The sequence below is a fragment of the Eutrema salsugineum genome, unplaced genomic scaffold, assembly GCF_000478725.1.
Source record: "Eutrema salsugineum unplaced genomic scaffold, Eutsalg1_0 scaffold_2, whole genome shotgun sequence".
Classification (NCBI taxonomy): Eukaryota; Viridiplantae; Streptophyta; class Magnoliopsida; order Brassicales; family Brassicaceae; genus Eutrema; species Eutrema salsugineum.
Window position 1 is genome coordinate 6,509,574 of NW_006256829.1, and position 18,916 is coordinate 6,528,489.

General features: G+C 36.0%; 4 protein-coding genes across 5 annotated transcripts; 3 read left to right on the forward strand and 1 right to left on the reverse strand.

The window, feature by feature from the left end:
• Positions 1–1,054: 1,054 nt before the first annotated feature.
• Positions 1,055–2,971, reverse strand: LOC18018924 (adenylate isopentenyltransferase 5, chloroplastic). Of its 2 annotated transcripts, none has more exons than XM_024156871.1 (2): positions 2,756–2,971; positions 1,055–2,629 (listed from the first exon to the last, which is right to left on the reverse strand). In XM_024156871.1, exon 2 carries the CDS (start codon positions 2,603–2,605, stop codon positions 1,598–1,600), a length of 1,008 nt encoding a protein of 335 aa, XP_024012639.1. In that variant the 5' UTR covers positions 2,606–2,629; positions 2,756–2,971; the 3' UTR covers positions 1,055–1,597. The 2 variants fall into 2 exon arrangements, with proteins under 2 accessions (XP_024012639.1, XP_024012638.1); XM_024156870.1 differs by having other exon boundaries at positions 1,055–2,632.
• A 6,036-nt stretch (positions 2,972–9,007) lies between these two features.
• Positions 9,008–11,901, forward strand: LOC18018925 (UPF0613 protein PB24D3.06c). Its single transcript, XM_006400397.2, has 9 exons — positions 9,008–9,372; positions 9,941–10,017; positions 10,210–10,315; positions 10,451–10,543; positions 10,628–10,693; positions 10,852–10,997; positions 11,103–11,211; positions 11,324–11,388; positions 11,546–11,901. Exons 1-9 carry the CDS (start codon positions 9,091–9,093, stop codon positions 11,691–11,693), a joined length of 1,092 nt encoding a protein of 363 aa, XP_006400460.1. The 5' UTR covers positions 9,008–9,090; the 3' UTR covers positions 11,694–11,901.
• Positions 11,902–12,709: 808 nt separating this feature from the next.
• LOC18018926 lies at positions 12,710–15,009 on the forward strand. The gene is made up of 2 exons (XM_006400398.2): positions 12,710–12,901; positions 13,019–15,009. Exon 2 carries the CDS (start codon positions 13,019–13,021, stop codon positions 14,726–14,728), a length of 1,710 nt encoding a protein of 569 aa, XP_006400461.1. The 5' UTR covers positions 12,710–12,901; the 3' UTR covers positions 14,729–15,009.
• Positions 15,010–15,978: 969 nt separating this feature from the next.
• Positions 15,979–18,573, forward strand: LOC18018927 (TVP38/TMEM64 family membrane protein slr0305). The gene is made up of 9 exons (XM_006400399.2): positions 15,979–16,377; positions 16,824–16,885; positions 17,072–17,126; positions 17,261–17,359; positions 17,458–17,544; positions 17,650–17,766; positions 17,859–17,951; positions 18,036–18,066; positions 18,182–18,573. Exons 1-9 carry the CDS (start codon positions 16,282–16,284, stop codon positions 18,388–18,390), a joined length of 849 nt encoding a protein of 282 aa, XP_006400462.1. The 5' UTR covers positions 15,979–16,281; the 3' UTR covers positions 18,391–18,573.
• Positions 18,574–18,916: the final 343 nt, after the last annotated feature.

Here is an 18,916-nt window from a genome sequence, read left to right on the forward strand (position 1 = left end):
CTAATAATTGAGGCATTCAAAATTTTAAGCAACTTGCCTATCGCACATTTTGGTCCAATCATAATAAATTTACGAAAATTATACTCTCCAAGAAACGCAATTTAGTTATGAAAAATGACAAAATAGTACTTTGTCTAATGGTAGAAGAATATATACTCACGCGTATTGGTAGGCTATATCTATCGTTAGCAGAACTAACATTTTAGATAATGTATTTCAATACATGCAACTGCTAAAGCATGAAAATTCTATTCATCAAGTCATAATTGATAAGGTATCCATTATAAACCGCCAATATTCAGCTATTTTCTTTCACATGCCAGAAATTACCAATACAATGAACATGCATGTTCCTTCGCATTTGAAATTGGAATATATACAGTCTATTACTTTCTAATTATGCCGCGACAATTGTACATTGCTCTGGCCGAAATTAACAAAACGAGTTTTCTTATGAAGTTTCCTCATCAATCGAAATTCGAAGTCGATCGGATCCAACAACATTGAAATTTGAAACAACAATTTAATTAACCGATTCAACTACGCAAATGTATGGGTGTCACTCTAATCTACTTTTTAAGCGTTAAAATTACTTAAAACAACTAACAAAGTAACAATCTAAGATCTTGAAAAACAGATAATACGACGTAACTATACATACATACATATATATAACTTCACCATGACTACTAATTAATCCCTTTTAAATAAATAAAAACACATAAGCTATATGAAAAATTCCTTAATACTAAACTGTTCCATTCCAACAACAGAGCATTTGAAAAAAAAGAAAAAAAAATATACATTTATTTTCTTATTTTTCATAGTTTGGGTAAGAGATGAGATGGACAGAAGCGGTGCATGGCGGTGGGTAGTGGGCAACACAAGAATCTCCCCTTTTTTAATCACTTCGAATATATCCTTAATACAATATCTTCTTATGGACAAAACCTTATGTAAATTTAGTTATATATTTTTAATTTGTTGATATAATCGCAAATGAAAATCCCAATTGAAAAATACTCGCAATTGAAAATCCTTTTTCGTCCTTTAATGAACAAAGACAATTTATATAACCAAGTAACATAACCACTTCACAGCCGTTTGATTGAATTACTTAACCACATCATGCCACAACTGGGGGACCCAACACAAATCGGACGGCAATCCGCCGTCAAGAAGTGGGGTCGGTGTCCAACAATTTTTTAGTCCGTTGGATCCTTATTCTTTTCTTTTCTTTTGACAAAACCGCGTTGACCAACAACCTCTTTTTGTCTTAACCTAGCCTATCCACCGTATGTTCGTACACTATTCCGCACCAGATCCTACATAGGTAACAACTATACCGGAAACAAAAGGAAAACTGTTAGCATCGCTCCGCGCGTGTACTTCAACTCCCTCAAAACTGATTCCGTTAAACCGTAACACACTAAAAAAAATAATAATAAAAACTCCGACAGCAACCCATCTCGCCACGTGGATTTATCTCCTTCCGACCATTATCGCCACGTGGCATTATTATGGTTCCTTTCTATCTTAAACTTCCCTTTTTCTTCCCATCATGTACATTGATCGTGATGATCGTTCCTTTCTTTTCTCACCGGGAAATCGCCGCCACGGCGGCTGGAAGCGGCGAAACGGTGGCTATTTCCGGTATTAGAATATCTGCGCCGTCCAAATGGTGATCATCTCCGTAGTTAAGAAACCGTTCGACGGCGCGTGCGCTAGGGCGAGCCACCGTGTTCTCCCAAGCCTCTTCGGCTTCTTCTCCTCGCCGGCGAAAAACCTCCGTCGCGTCGACGCGGTGCATATTCCACTTCCACTGCTTGTAAAGCCTCTGAATCTTCTGCCTTTGCCTACACGCAAGCAAACAATTGTTCTCCTTGATTTTCTCGATCGCCGTCTCCAGAAGCCTCTCCGTCGTCTCCGCCGGAGAATTCCGCATCTCCGCCCTAAGAAATTCGTCGAGCTCCGGAACTCCGATCGCACGGCGGATTCCGGCAGAGTAATCCGACGACGACGGATCGAATATGCGGCGAACCTCGTCGACGAGTCCCATCTCAACCATCTTATCGACTCGCTCCGAGACGAACGAGTGTAAAACCGGTCTAGAGACATCGACCCACAAGAAGCAACAATTGTACCTTAACCGAAAGTCAACGCAACCGTTGACCAAAGCCTCGATGTAAGAATTGGAACCACCGGCTATGATCGGGACACGGTCTCTCTCGACGATTGATTCGACGGCTCTGATTGCTTCCCTCTGAAAATCCTCCGCCGTGAAATCGTCGTAGATGTTGTCGACGGTGCCGAGGAGGTGGTGAGGGACGCCTAAGCTTTCCTCGGGAGTGACTTTGTTGGTGACGATGTCGAGACCTTTGTAGACTTGGATCTTGTCGGAGTTAACGATCTCCGCCGGAAAACGAGTGGCTAGGTCGATGGCGAGACGGGATTTTCCAGTTCCGGTGGCTCCCATGACGAAAATGACCTTGTCTTTTCGCCGGAAAAAAGGAACGTCGACCATGTTTAAACCGGCGGATATACCTTGGAAGTTTAACAATGGTTGAATCATCACTTGTCTTAGAGCCGTCATGCATGGCTTCATTCTTATAAAAATTAAACTTCCTCCCTGCTGGATTAATTATGTGTATAAATAAATAAGTATTTTAAGAGATAACTAATTAAAAAGCATAATAACATGCAATAGATTCGTTTGGGGTCATAGAGAGAGACATCGTTCCCGGATAATACTAACCTTGAAGTGGCTTGTTTCCCGGAGCACTGTCTCTTCCCTGTCAATTGATTTTTTTTTTTTTTATAGAATGTTTGATTTTTATACTCAACCTCTCTAATACATGAGGAAGTCGAAATAACGTAAGAAAATGTGAGGAGGAGGCAAGTTCAAGATTCTAAGCTCAAGTGTGATGCTCTCGAACGAAACTATCTTCTAGTTGCTTGCTCTCAACGAGCATATGTTGTGGAGGAAAGATCGGGACTTTGGAATATATAGCTGCCTGAGGTGTGTAACTTTATTTTGTTTATATTTTACAGACACTTGTTCCCTGACACGTGTCTCCTAATGATAGAGATATTCAGCACATCTTCACTGCGAATCATTAGTCACTTTTAATTACAGAGATTTATATGGTTGTGGCGATTATATATGCGATCACAGTTTATATACTTTTAAGTGTGGTTATCATATATAGCTGGTGTCAAAGTTCATGAGTTTTCATTTCAAACCCATTTCTCATTAGAATAGCGGTTTAATTTAGTAATTTATTAACATTCCTATTGCATCCCATCAAGATAATATTTAGAAAACTTACTCATCTTTAACGGAATGGTTGGATTAGACATTATCCTTCGGATTAACACAGGCTTCAATACCATCGTCTCCAAACTAACTGATGATCATAGATATAGTGACATCTATTAGTGATTATTTCCTTTAATAAAAATGGTACGGTTAAATTATTTATGATTATATTTTGTGTATATTAGTGATCATCAATGGTACGAATGCATCAAATGTTATTCATATTTTGTGAATTATAACATATATAACGCATGTTTGATCGGACCTTATCTTTATACATATATAGAAAACTAATTTCAAGGTTAGTGGAATCAACTAAAATTATATTGGTGATGCGGGTTCTGAGCCGAATAAATTATAAGGTCTCGAAGCTTTTTTATTTTTGGCTTTCGGTTTTTAGCCTTTTGCTATTTGGCTTAAATATTCCCGGACACCATTTTTTGTTTTGTTAATTGCCACTAACTCTTCTTATAAAGTTTTCAAAACATACATTTCATGGGTGTTTTGATGTGTAGGGGAGTAAAATATGTAAAACTTATGATGGAAAGTCGATCACATCTATAGGCTCTCAAATTTAGTGCGAGTTTTATCTTTATTTTGATTCTTCTACACAGAAAAGGTAATAATCGTAACTGAAACAACCTAAAATAATCTTTTACACTTCATCTTGATAAGAGAAATATGTCATATAGAATTTATAACTTGCATGTTTGAGAGAGTTCTTATCATTTGACGAACATGGATTATATAATCTTTAACAACAAAAACACATAGATTATATGATCAAGATAGTGGGTTGGACAAAATTTATATTGATTGGACGTTTAGTGTATAAATAAAGATATCATAATGGTTAATTTAACCTCTAACGATAAAATTGATGATGTATAATGTCGTTCAGTTTTAAAAAATAATATTCATCGAATTCAAAAAGACTTATATTTACATGCACGCTTGTTCTATAAACAATTTTCATGTAAGGAAAAAATATTCAATTTTCTATGGCCTCAAAGACCAACCAAAAGCCTTTAAGGTCAGACTTTGAAATCTGAGTCCATTGAGTCATTGACCACGTCGAATTCTTTTTCGTCCCTCACGTGGGTCACCACTATAGAGGCTATATTTTTTTCATCTTGAATTTTATTACAAAGATTAACGGATACATTAGTCGGTTAATAACACGAAACTAACATTAAAGACAAATTCAAAGAGAGAGTCAAAAATCTTTAAGAAATTGGGAGTCTTATAACAAATGTCAAACGCTGAGCTAATAAACAAACGAGTAGACTAAATATCGAAAAGCTGAACTAAAAATTAGAAAAAACGAAAAAACAACCTTTGCAAATTTATTTAAAAACAAATCGACCCACGAGAAGTCAAACCAAACAAATTCTGAAATCGTTAGCTCCTTAGAAACTAGCCAAATTCCTGTCAAATTCATGGAGAATATAGAAAGTAAAATATAACAAAATTCATATATAACTAAAATACAGATGGTCGGTGTGCAAATGTTACGATTAAAATGTTAAGAAATATGACGACAATAAAATGTTAAGTAATGTATCGCAAATAGACAGAAGATTTGTTTGAAGTTTGAACTAAGTGTTTTTGCTATCAAACTGACTAAAAACTACTGTATCTAAAAAAATCCCATTAAAAATCTTATCAGAACTCAATACAAATTTATAATAAACTATATTTTTTAGTTGTTTACAATTCATACGCACATTCGTAAATTTCAAACATTTCATATACCAGCTTCATATATGTGTGTATATATATATATATATATATATATGTGTGTGCGCTAATATATACAACATATATTTTCCACTATTAAATTATGAATATGTATAGTGTGTTAAAGCAATTAAAGTATTGCACAGAATATTCTAAATATGACATGTATGGTCGAAATAGAGTTGACGTAAGGTTGAAATAGACTATAAATGAATTTAATCGGTTGACAAAAAAATAAATTAATACTTCCAAACAGAAGTGGGGCTGGTTAGGAAATATGGTATTATATGGGTGTTAGTAAGCAATTATGAAATACCATAAGAATAAATATTGAATTTAGCTATGGTAGTAATGATATAACGTCAAAAACAGAAGAAAACAAAAAATTATGGTGTAGTTGTAAACTGAAGTATTAAAAATACAAAATGGGTGTAGTCAAATTAAGCTAAAAGAAATGGCTAATGGATTCCTCCACAGAAAAAAAAATATTTAGTTGAACATTTTAACGAATTAAATTATGTTGGCCATAACTTATATGTATTCTTTTATGTTATTTTATCTAATTATAATTAATTTATATGTCTATGTTTAATCGTCCATCATATAAAAAGTTAGCAATCACGAGGTGACAGCAATTTGGGGGATCTATTATTTTTCAACAAAGATAAGAGCAGTGGAATTTGCTTCTTCTTTTTTTTTTTTTTTTGGAATTTGCTTTTCTTTGAAAACAAATTTGTCCGATGCCTTAACTAATCACGAATAACATCGATTGATATTACAAGACGGTAGAGGATAAAAGTTTGATAGTATTGAAAATGAGTTGCTAATTTCTATTGTCATAAAAAAAGGGATTAATTTTTCCTTCAGAAATTTGTCTAAATATTTTAAAACTGCTAAACTTTAAATCTAATCAATTTACTTAAGATATATTATATATGTATTTTTCTATACATCATTTTTTTCTAATATCTGAAAAAATTACTCATCTTAAATCTTTTTTTGTTAACCTTATAAAAATCGTATTTAAATATTCGTTTTAGTTGGCTTAACAGCTAAAACAATGAGTTGAAACTTAGTTGATTTTTTATACTATTTTAATTCGTTACTTAGCATTTTATTCATCCAAGTCACCAACCGTCTTTAGTTCAGAAATGAACTTATAATTAGTTACATTCCGATTGACCGATCGTACAGTTTATTTGACTATATTACACATGTTAATTAGGTTACGGTAATTATTTTCCGTAAGAAACAGACGTCCGTACACTCTTGAAAAAGAAACATAGATTTGACACTCATAGCTTTTTATTCTCTCGGAATTTTCTTTTTTCATAATCTTTAGTTTTGCGTCTTCAGTAGGGGCCTGTTGCCGAGGACTTACCATAACCCTTTATTATTTTTAGAAATAAAATTTGAATTTTATTCGGTTCGACAATAGTAATATTACAACTATAATAAAATCTCTATAAATTAATACTCGATAAATTAATAATTACTATAAATTAATAAATTTCTTTAGTCCCAAATCGGACCAATGTAAAAATTCATCAAATTCGATAAGATAATAAGATAATAATTTTTTTGAAATTCCTTTGTAAAAATATGGTCATAACATAAACATAAATTAATAATTATATAAATTTATGTATATATAGGTAAGATATAATATACTAAAATATGATTAATGCGTTATTTTTTATTTAAATTTGAAATTTTATTGAAAATCATCTCTTTACTTGTTTACATCAATAACTTTTATATAATGTTATTTTTTAATCTTCATTTAAAATTTGTGAAAACTTTAGATAAGATAATTGATTTTTTTACGCATAACTGTTTTGAAATATATTAGGTATTTAAATTTCAGCACCAACGTTAAGGATAATAGCCATAATGTTTTCTAAATTTTGTACTAATAAACATTATATTCTTACATAGATAATTCAGTCCATAATTAACAAATAGAAATAACTATTCTATTGCGACTACTATGATTAGTAATCATAATTTAAGTTTGTACATATCATTTTATAAGCATATGAGTTAAGATTCTTAAATATAACACCAATGAAAGAATTTTTTTTTTAAAATAGGTGAAAAATAAATTTTTCTGTATAAATGAATAATTATTAATTTATAGATAAATTAATATTACGATAAATTAATAAAATATCGTGGTCCCAACATTATTAATTTATAGAGGTTTTACTGTATCAAAGTTATATGGACAAACAAATATTGATAAAAGTTATTAAATTAGAGTGCCCTTTCAAAATTAAAAATGTTATCATGGTCCAAAGTGGAGATAGGGTTTCTCATCTTTTATAACAATTTCTTGGAACCCATTTGGACCCATATATGAAGGCATAAGAATAAATACACATACAAGCAGACAAATTAATTAATAAACACATTAAGAACAGAATGAACAAAATTATAATCATCAAATAGTCCTGAAGAAACTCAACTAGAACTCTCATACATACATTCGTGAATATAAAATATATAAAAAATAAATTTATGGTTCAAAAACTGTAATATCTCTGTTTAAGAAACCTGATATGATTAACTTCAGGAAACAATTTTTTGTGGGTGTCATAACACTAAAATAGGGTTGTATTTCGAGCAAAAAGGAAGTTTACCAAAAAAAAATATCAATCAACATCTGAACTTGCTTGGTTCATTAATCATAATATATGAATCACAACTATGTTTAGACCGAAGCAGAGATTTAACATATTTTAGCGCCAAAATATGTTTTACTGGCGTCTTCTCATAAACTGATGAGTAAGTAATTTTTTAAAACCGATTTATCCTTTTGATGATTCGATTTTTCACCTGATAACAGTTATTCAGTAAAGATAGTGACATTGACATACATAAGTTACAATAAACATTTTATAAGAGACTCAGAGTTTTACGGCGAGACATATCAAACACCCTTATGTATATAATTTACATGACGAGATGATTAGTGACTTTTGTATAAAAAATAGGGAATTTCTATATGTGTAGTCAATTGCAAATGATTAATCGACCACACAATTGCATTAAGACTCATTCCCTCTTTCTTCACTTTTGTAAAACATAAATTACACCCATTGTTTTTGGATTTGATAGAGTATTCGATAATGGACTTTGATATGTACATTATGTACATAGTGAGATTCGGACGCATGTAGCATTTATCTTCACTCCTATTCGAGTTTCAATGAATGTTTTCCATATTATTAAGAAGAGTTGCACATAAAATACAATGGAGTGGCATGTTGGGTTGGATGTATTTTCATGTAAACATCAATTCTGTCAAAAGATAGGCCTAGTTGGCTTTAAGCTTGGCAAGTCTTTTATTGGGCTTTACAAACGGGTTTATTTATACAATTGTAAATATTGGGTGCCAAAACAAATTTTTCTATGGCCTTCTTAATTTCAAAAAAAGAAGGGAACTAAGTCTATCATTCTAACATTTCTGAAGAAAAAAAAAATCGTAACGTTTACCCGTCATACGTGAGATACTACATCTACATGAATGGCTCATGAGAGATTACTAATTGTTTTGTAACGTTTAGTATTGTGATTCATGGCTTTGTAATTATTAGTTGTAAATTCAAAATGTAAGATGAACAAGGACATTTCAAAAAATTACTAATGATGATCTGTTACAATCTAAAGTGTCAAAAAACAACAAAGTTAAATTTACAATCATATTAACTTCGTCATTAGTGGTCGACTCCCATACATCTGCATGATACAAGAGAATATTCTAATTAGATTATGACATAATGAACCATCTAATCATAAGACTTTGAGGAGGAGTAGACTAATTAACGTTACAAAATTAGACACAGATTTATGCAAATTAATAAGGGTGCGACATGTATGCCAACGACTTCCTCCAGCCACGCGGATGACGGCGCGTGCATTTAACTCGCTGAAATTTCATTTCATTTTGTCTCGAAACGAATCTGAAACCGCCACACACAGTCGCCAGATTTCTCCTCCTCCTCTCTTAAGTCTCCGTGAAGCCGAATATGTCTCTCTCGATGCCCTCTTCTTCCGCTGCTGCTGCTGCTGCTGCTGCTGCCGCGTCAACATCGGGGTCATCGTCTTCTTCGGCGACCGCTTCGTCGTCCTCCACGACCACGTCCTGGTTCTCCGGAATCGTTCGCGGCCGCGGTGATAAATCCGGCAACGCGAAGCTTTCGAAAAGCGCTTCCATGGCGGGAGGCGGAAGCGGGGATTACGGTGGACCAATTAAAGGGAAGAACCAATTTCGCGGAGTTTTGTTCAAATACGGTCCCAAACCCATTCAGGTTCCTTTAGATTCCGATTACTTAATTTTGCGTTGCTTTTGAGTTACTTCGAAGCAACAAGGTGGAAATTCTGTTAATAAAACTATCATTTTCTGATTCCGGGTTGGCTTAAACTTTAAAGTAGCTTCTTTTGGATTTCTAAATATTTTTTAAATTTGTGTTTGTTATATGCTTCGTGACAGTTTTAGCAAACGGTTGTGTTATGTCAAGCTTGTTTCCTAACTTTGACTTTTTTTGCTACCTGTTGTAAATTGATTCCTTGTTTGCTGATCATGTTAAGATTCCTTGGAGATTTGTTGAATTGTTGAGGAAAAGCAATGAAATTTTAGGTAATTTAGGTCAACGTTCCAAGCCGTGTGAGATTTCGATTTCGGATTTTGCATCAATTGATATGATTTTAGTTGACCACTTATAACAGCAGTGATCAAATATGGCTCCTTTATGACCATCCAGAATGATTCTTGCATAAGCTCTGCAGATTCTTGTTTGTGAATTTTCATGGCAACTGGTTTTCTAGGTTAGATTCTGGTAGTAACAGCTTGCTTGTCTGTTTCACATGTCTCTGCAGGTGGCTTTTAAGACCGGAGAGTATAAACAACAAGTGATATTTATCGGTGGGTTAACCGATGGACTTTTAGCTACTGAGTATGCGTCCTCTTCCTTTGCTCTAACTATTTATCTTTTGGCATAAATTTGGCAGTGTTGTCTTCTTCCTCCCAGTTGTTTCCGCTGATTGTAGATGCTGGTTGTCTTCCATAAGCTTGCTGCTACCCTATTAAATCTCGTTCTTTGTCATGTATATTGACTGATAGAACATTCACAAATTGGCCGTTACAGTTACTTGGAGCCTCTGGCAATTGCTTTGGATAAAGAGAAATGGTCACTTGTTCAACTACTGATGTCGTCTTCATATTCTGGATTCGGCACTTCCAGCTTGAAACAAGTAAGAGTTGGTTTGTTTGTCAACTGATATGGATTTCATCTTGCCTTGTAATATTGGTAGACTATGGGGGAAGACTATGAATTTCTCCAGTCAGCAGTTTACTTAGCATGATATTTCTTGTTCTTTTTGATGAAGGATGCGCAAGAGATCGACCAACTTATAAGCTATCTCATCAACAAAGAGAACTCCGAGGGCGTTGTTCTGCTTGGTCATAGCACTGGCTGCCAGGTGATTGGTTAATTCCTCAAAAAAATTCTGTGATGTTCTTAAAGAACAGTTGTGACAGTAACTCCTTCTCTCTCGTTGAAACAGGACATTGTGTACTATATGGGAACAAATGCTGCATGCTCTCGAGCTGTCCGAGCTGCAATTTTGCAGGTGCTAGCTCTAGATTATTTGACTTGTATTTTTCGTTTTTCTCTTAAAGCTATGCTCAGTCTTATGTGAAAGGCCTTGAGATGGATCTTGTGTTATGTGCGATATGTTTTGAATTTAGTGTAGCTTTGATCGTATTGGCTACTGCAATGTTTACTTAGGCACCTGTCAGCGATAGAGAGTACAAAGCCACACTTCCTGAAACACCAACTATGATTGACTTGGCTGCAAACATGATAAAAGAAGGCCGAGCAGAGGAGCTAATGCCTAGAGAAGCTGATCCTTGTGCTCCAATCTCTGCTTATAGGTAAATAGCTATTTCATTGTACTATAATCGCAGCCTTGAAAAATGGAAAAGTTGTTTTGAACATGTCTGAATACAAAATCCGATCTTTTGCTTTGCTTCCTGCAGATACCACTCCCTCTGCGCATACATGGGGGATGATGATATGTTTAGTTCTGACCTTAGTGATGATCAGTTGAAAACTAGACTTGGGCATATGGCCAACACACCTTGTCAGGTAAAAAACAAAACTAAACATCACGAACATTTCTAGTCCCTGTGAACATAATTGTTGGCCACTTGGGCACTGGCTAGTTTCTTATATTCTCTTATGTTTTGGTTCTACACAGGTGATTTTCTCCATGGGTGATGAGTATGTACCGGATTATGTCGACAAAAAAGCACTGGTTAATAGGTGAGGCCTCTTCTGTTTATCTCATATCTGTTTGGAATTTAAGTTATATAGGTATATATAGAGAATTATAATGCAAGTTTTGGATCAAAATGATCTAAAAATGATTGTAAATGGATGGCCAAATAAAAAAAGATTGATTTGATATCTGTGATTATAGATTAAGTAAAGCAATGGGAGGAGCAGAGAAAGTGGAGATAGAGCATGGGAATCACTCTCTCTCCAATAGAGTTCATGAAGCTGTTCAAGCCATTATTGGTTTTGTCAAAAGAGAAGGACCCAGTGGCTGGGATGATCCTTGGAGCTAAATCTGCTTTTTTCCATTTTATGTGGATGAAAATTATCCAAATCTCAATCTTATGAATTTTTAACTTCACTTCTTGGCTGATTCGTAATCATCTCTCCTTGCGAGTAAAGAAAAATGATTTTTTTGTTCTCTTTTTATTTTTTATTCTGGTATATACTTGAATCATAGAAAAAAAGTTATATTCTTGTTATATAATCCTCAGTTTCTTTTGTTGCTTTGTTTTGTCTTTAACCAACATTGATTTCTTGTTAAATAATCTTCGATATGTCTCCTCTAGCTGACTCCAAAATCTAAGAATTATATGCCGAACTCAAAATTTTCACCTCAATGATTGAAGTTGAACATAGACATCTTTGTGTTTTACAAGAACAGATTAAAGATGAACTAATAAATGTTCAAGTTCTGCTTGAACAGGAGGCTCGATGAACATGAAAGATCTGATAGATGATAAAAGGTAAAAGGTAGATGATAGAACATAAAAAAAAAGTTATTACCAAACTATCACCAAAATGATCATGAAAATTCCCAAAGTGTCGCTAAAGAGTTGATGAATTCCACTTTACCAAGCTACCAAACTTTTGTCGGTTTTTATTTCGTTATTCGCTAAAATAGTGAAACTTGCGATTTACAAATTTCCCCTACTAAAACCGAAATAGAAAGATAACAAAAAAACCCCAGATTCGAAACCAAATCATTAACCGGATTTTCCACCGCAACATTACTCGGGTTTCTATAAACCGGATCACCGCTGTATACGACGAATTCATTATTTTAACGGTCAATAACCGTAATACACCCAACGTCACGCCGACGCGACTTCTGATGGCGCAGTCACCGATTTGGGGCCAATGGTAATTTCGGCTGTCTCACGGGTGTATATTCGTCTACACAGAAATGGTCAGATCTTACTCTTCCGCCTTTTGGCAGTCCACGTGGGGTTCAAAGAATTTTCCTACAGACCAACCTCTAAATTCTCACCTAATTGCATATGGAATTATCGAGATGATGAAAAGTTCTTGAAATTTTAGGAGGAATTGAAACTTATAAGAAGAAGAAGAAGAAACTAATTTTCCTCTAGGGTTCGGCAGAAGAATCATACTTTTGGTCTACAAGTTGGAGAATATCGAGTGATTATCTTATTCACTTAGATTTGTCCAACGACAAAGAAAAAAAGAAGCAGCCTTTACTTGGAAAATTAAAAAGAAAAAGGTCCTTACTTGGAATTCGCTGTGTCGTCAAATTGATTTCTTTCCTATTGTCATCTTCTTCATTATCTTTTGGGTTTCCCATATTTTCTTACTTTGAGTATCCATCCCCTTTCTTCAGATGCCGGGGAAAGGAGTGATCCCGTCACCGGCGCTGAGCCAAGTGATGAATAATCACCGTCTAAGTCCTCTGCATCAATGGAGATTCGGCGCTCTAACATCCCTCGTTTTCTTCCTCATGATTCTCCTCTGGAGCATCGACGGTTGTACTATCAAAAGCTTCGTAGAGTCATGGAGACTCAACGCTTACTCCATGCGAGTCACTGCCTCTTCTTCTTCTTCATTGAAACCGAAAACCCCTTCTCTGGATCTGGATACGACTCGAGTGAAGTTCGACTGGATCTCCGTCGAGATGGAGCAGAATTTCACGGCGAATCTCCTGAGAAATTGGTTGGCTCCGGGAGGAGACAACTGCAGAGAAGCAAAGACCGTCGAGATTTTCGTTCCGAGCATCGACGGGAAGGATTCCGTGGAATTGACGGCTGGTAAGATCCACGAATTCAGTTTTCAATCCGTAGACGAATCTGGAAAACCGGTCTGCATCGGTGGCGATTACTTCGAGACTGATCTTTCCGGCGAAAACTGGAAATCGAGACCTCCGGTGAAGGATTTAAACAACGGCACTTACTCTTTCTCACTTCAGATTCATCCCGATTTCGCCGGAGATTACAATCTCACCGTCGTTTTGCTCTTCCGTCACTTCCAAGGCCTCAAACTCAGCCCCGCGCGCTTCGCCTTCGACAGAGAGCTACGCAGATTCAAACTACGCTTCGTCAAGAAACCCGACGTCGTTTTGCCTGAGCTCCGGAAATGCGACCGGTCCGATTTCGTCAGAAACGTCTGGTCCGGCCGGTGGACCAGGCTCGTTAAGAACGACAAGTGCGTAATCAGCTACGACGGGCGTTACCGTTGCCTAGCCGCTGATTTCCCTTGCCGGAAACCATGGTGCGACGGAGCATTAGCTGGATTAGAGAGCAACGGTTGGGTTTACTCGAGCCATTGCTCATTCAAGCTCTTCTCCGGCGATTCGGCTTGGGATTGCTTGAAGAACAAATGGATTTTCTTCTGGGGAGACTCGAATCATGTCGATTCGATCAGAAACTTGCTGAATTTCGTCTTGGGTCATCCGGAGATCACCTCCGTCGCAAGGAGATTCGATCTGAAGTTCTCGAATCCGAAAAACTCGTCGGAAAGCGTTAGGATCACGAGTGTCTTCAACGGACATTGGAACGAGACCCAAAACTATCAAGGTCTTGACTCGCTTAAAGATCACGGCTTTAGAGAGTTGCTTAGAAGCTACTTCGCCGAAGAAAACGGCGTTCCCGACGCGATGGTTGTTAACTCGGGCCTCCACGACGGCGTTCACTGGTCTAACCTCAGAGCGTTTGCGAAAGGAGCGAAAACCGCGGCTGCGTTCTGGAGAAACGTTTTCGACTCGGTGAAAAGCCGGCGACTTCGACCGCCGGAGGTGGTTTTTAGGAACACGATCGCGACGGGCGGTTACGCGAGGACGCTGGCGTTTAACCCGAGCAAGATGGAAGTGTACAATGGAGTGTTTTTGGAGAAGATGAAGGAACTTGGGCTGGTCTCGGGTGTGATTGATAACTTTGATATGACGTATCCGTGGCATTATGATAACCGGTGTAACGACGGGGTTCATTACGGAAGAGCTCCGGCGAAGATGCGGTGGAGAGACGGCGAGATTGGGCATCAGTACTTTGTTGATCTGATGCTTGTTCATGTGTTGTTAAATGCATTGTGTGTGAGATAAATAAGTAGAGAGATTCTTTTAGTATGATTAGGTGTTAGGAGTTAGGAATCACGATTCTTTTATTTAGGATAAGTAGGAAGAGTCATAATCTTCTTCTTTACCCAAAACAGAGGAGTGATTGGAGGAGATACATATTACGAGCTAAAACAGAGGCGTGTGAATGGATTTCATGCTGCCAAAACCTGGTGGTCGAAGATCAAATTGGTCACAGCCAAAATTTGCTTTTGTTAAGTGTAATGGCAATCTTTCTAAAATAACATGGATAATATGAGATTTCAGTGGAGTATACCTTGAAGCGACTCAGAGTGTTGGTACAAAATGTCACATTCAGGCATTAGAGGCAGAAGTTTCAAGCTTTACTAATGGCTTTACGACAGGTTTGGATCAAAGGCTATCAACATGTCATTTTCGAAGGGAGGTGATTGCATAACTTATCAGTGGGGAAATCTTGAATTTCAAACTCCATAATGAAATTAGGATTTGGATGGAGAGAGTTGGAAAATGTGAAGTTCTGTGTACTCCCCGGAATTGCTACGAAGCCGCTGATAAGCCTGTAAAAGAGTTTTCTTAAAACTCAACTTTTGTATCTTACTTTTTATGTTCCATCATATCTTGTGACAATCCTCCATGAGGTAAATATTGTTTCTGATTACTGGAATTTAGATAATGTTAAAAAAAAAAAAAAAAAACTGACCAATACTAAAATCGTTGACTATCATACGGTGTGGTTTAGCCCGCGATTAGTAAATCAAAAATAGTCATAGACCGTGACGATTAATGTCTAGTTTACTTAAACTTAAATTACCAAGTACTTTGAACATTCATTATTCTCATAAATACATTGCGCTATTCAATTTCATTATTCTTCTTCATTTTTTTGTCAAAACAATCTCTTATTTTTTCAATGTCATTGTTTATGGAGTAGTTTGTAAACTTGCCAAACTCCGGATATTCGGTTTTTATTATTTTTTTTTAAAACATCTTAGTTATATCATTAGTTATATCATTATATGGGATATATTTTGTTTTTTTGGGTAAAATATGGGATACATACATATACTCTCTTTATAATTTGTAAAAAATAAAATAGAAGCCAGGTATCGAAGAGAGAGAGAGAGTAAAATGTCAAGATTTTCATTTTTTAAAAATCAAACAAATATAGTATTGTGATAAACTTTTAGATATTATCAAGAAATCTTTTTTTTATGTATCAAAACCTATTAACTATTAAGGACGGCCCGTAAGTCGGTACGCGGTTTATTGTAACCAGTCACAGTTCATATATGCTTAATTATGCTCTCACGCTAAAGATGGAGTCTGCAAACCAAATCAACAATTGAATCTCCTCCTTCACGAAACCTCCAATCCAATTAAATCTCTATCCTTTTTCGGTTTCGGATTACATTATCTCCACGGCAAGCGCCATAGGCAATCTTCGCCCTTAAGGTTTCAGGGGAATTCTCTTTGCTTTGCTTCTCAGAGAACAATCCATCGATCCGGCAGCGCCGTGAAAGAGTCACCGGAGGCGATTTTGCGTCGTAAGATCGCCGTTTATGGCGTTTACGTGGGGATCTGCTCTCCGGGTTTCCGTACTTTTGATCCTTGTAGCTGCAATTGTCTTAGCTTGCTATTTTCTCCCCGTCGAGCAGGTCCTTTTCCGTTTATAACCTCGTAATTGGCGGAATTAGAGTTTCCGTTGTGGCTCTCTGGGATGGGTTTTGGTTGGTGTGGGATGATTTCTGGAAATTCGTATGCTTTTCTTTGAATTTCTGGTGAATGTGGGTCATAGCAATGAAAATTTGAGCTTTTTTATCATGTGAAAGATAAATTTTGACCCTTTGCATAGGATTTATGAGCAAGATGCTAAAATGATTTTCAAATTTTAGAAAAGCAAATGCTGCGTGTTGATCTCTGGATTAATTGTTCCCTTCTGAATTCCTGTCATTTCGAAGAAGTGATTTAAAGCATCAGCTATGATCTGAAACTTATTCTTATGATTTTGTTGTAATCATTTCAATTTTAGATTCAAATTAGTGTTCTGTAACAGAGAAAGTCACAAGTGATATATTATTGATCTGTTTCTTTGTATTTTCAGCTTTTGAAGGATTTTTTGTTATGGGTTGAACAAGATCTAGGTCCTTGGGGACCTTTTGCCCTGTAAGTGTCACTTCTTCCTGTCTCTTGAGCTATGAATTTGATTATATTCTTGTGTGAATCGTAGCAATGAGCTAACACTAACTGCGGTAGCTTTACCTCTGTTTCATTACCAGTGTTTACCCATTGATTGGGAAGCCTTTGCACATAAAACTTACTGAACTTCTCTTTCTTCTGAAATATGTACAGAGCTGTTGCGTACATTCCTTTAACAGTTTTGGCTGTTCCTGCCTCGGTTCTAACGGTATATAAACCAGTACCTATTTATCTTTTGTGTGATATTCACGGGTATCATCCACTCTCAACCTTCTTTGTGAGAGTGACAGGTTTTATCTATCAAATTGAGAAATCTTATTTGGTTGAAGCTGTGATGTTCAGATCGGTGGTGGCTACCTTTTTGGGCTGCCAATTGGTTTTGTGGCTGATTCGGTCGGTGCTACACTTGGCTCAGGAGCAGCATTCCTTCTAGGCCGTACTGTAAGTGTCTCAATTGTAGTTAAAAGATTTGGAGACTAATGCTATCCTTTTTTTTTGTTTTTTTTTTTGGTACTTACATGATAAATGCTCTTATGCAGATTGGAAAACCTTTTGTAGTTGCAAAATTGAAGGATTATCCTCAGTTTCAGTCAGTGGCACTTGCAATTGAGAAATCCGGTTTCAAGGTTTGCTCTGAAAACTTACACAAGTTTTAATCTTTTCTTTTTCTTTTTGTGCTGACAGTCTGTTTTTGAAACTTATGAATATGCACAAAAAAAAAATGAATATAGATATGCTTGCTGCTCCGGCTTGCTCCTCTTCTTCCCTTCAGCATGTTGAACTACCTCTTATCTGTAACGCCAATTCCGCTGGGGCCATACTTGCTTTCTTCTTGGTTAGGGATGATGGTAATCTAATCTAATCCACCTCTCAATGTCCTTTGTAAGATTTTTAATAGTAAGATCAAAAGATTATAGCTTGATACATTGTTAATTCGCAGCCAATAACGCTTGCGTTAGTGTATGTTGGAACAACTCTAAAAGACCTTTCTGATGTGACTCACAAGTGGAGTGAATTCTCGCTAAGTCGTTGGGTAAGATTTGCTCGTACAATGAAACTACATTCTCAGCTTCTTGTTTCAATCTCTTTTCTCAACCCGTGTTTGGTTCATTTGCAGGCTTTCTTGATTTCAAGCCTTGTAATATCCGGTTGGTTCGAAAGTTCCTAGAATTCATTTTCCATCTTAATAGAATCTTTGTGAAACTGCAAATGCACCGAAACACCTAATGCTTCTCTTGCCTTCTTGTATCTGTTTCTTTGCAGTGATATTAATGGTCTGTGTTACCAAGGTGGCACAGAACGCTCTGAGAAAAGCTTTAGCTGAGCACGGAGGAGACATGAACGGAGCGGTTGCAGCGTCGCCGGAGCTGAACGTTACGTCTGATGACGCTCCGGCGGATTTAAATGAGCCTCTATTAATAAAGATAGATTCTCAACAACCACCTCAGGACCAAGAAAACCGTAGTCATTAAAGAAGCTACTGGTTAATTACTTTGTACAATAATATTTTTTTATCTTTTAACTTACAAAGCTTAGGTTCTTTGGGCAAAAGAGTCAGCCGTTAATGCACAGATGATATATATCGCTGTAGTTTTTCGTTTTCTTGGTTTTTGTTTGTATAATAACATAGATTAATAAATTATTTTAAAAAAAAAATTCTTCGTCCCTAAGTTTGAGATATTTGTTGACACCTACAATTTATTGGAAACATTCTATACATAAACATATATCACGACTGAAATTCAATAATGGTACACATTAACTATGGTATATATATATATATGTAGTAGTTGAATTTTTCTATATAAATAGATTTCTATCTCATGGAAAAATATGGATCTTCGAAAGCGTAACGTAGTTTAATACTAGATTTTAACAAAAAAAACTTGGCATGTCTCTTTCATTAATAGAAGAACTTTTTTTTTTTTTAGCAAACTATAGAAGAACTAATATAAGAAATAAACGGTCAAGTCTCTTATAGAAACATTCGTTATAAAA

Excerpts from the sequence above, each read along its gene's own strand:
- LOC18018927 (XM_006400399.2), top strand. The coding sequence starts at position 16,282 with ATGGCGTTTACGTGGGGATCTGCTCTCCGGGTTTCCGTACTTTTGATC. Across the intron at positions 17,127-17,260 it reads TTCCTGCCTCGGTTCTAACG|ATCGGTGGTGGCTACCTTTT; the intron begins GTATATAAACCA and ends TGTGATGTTCAG. Across the intron at positions 17,360-17,457 it reads CATTCCTTCTAGGCCGTACT|ATTGGAAAACCTTTTGTAGT; the intron begins GTAAGTGTCTCA and ends GCTCTTATGCAG.
- LOC18018924 (XM_024156871.1), bottom strand. The coding sequence starts at position 2,605 with ATGAAGCCATGCATGACGGCTCTAAGACAAGTGATGATTCAACCATTG.
- LOC18018926 (XM_006400398.2), top strand. The coding sequence starts at position 13,019 with ATGCCGGGGAAAGGAGTGATCCCGTCACCGGCGCTGAGCCAAGTGATG.
- LOC18018925 (XM_006400397.2), top strand. The coding sequence starts at position 9,091 with ATGTCTCTCTCGATGCCCTCTTCTTCCGCTGCTGCTGCTGCTGCTGCT. Across the intron at positions 9,373-9,940 it reads ACGGTCCCAAACCCATTCAG|GTGGCTTTTAAGACCGGAGA; the intron begins GTTCCTTTAGAT and ends ATGTCTCTGCAG. Across the intron at positions 10,998-11,102 it reads GCTCCAATCTCTGCTTATAG|ATACCACTCCCTCTGCGCAT; the intron begins GTAAATAGCTAT and ends TGCTTCCTGCAG.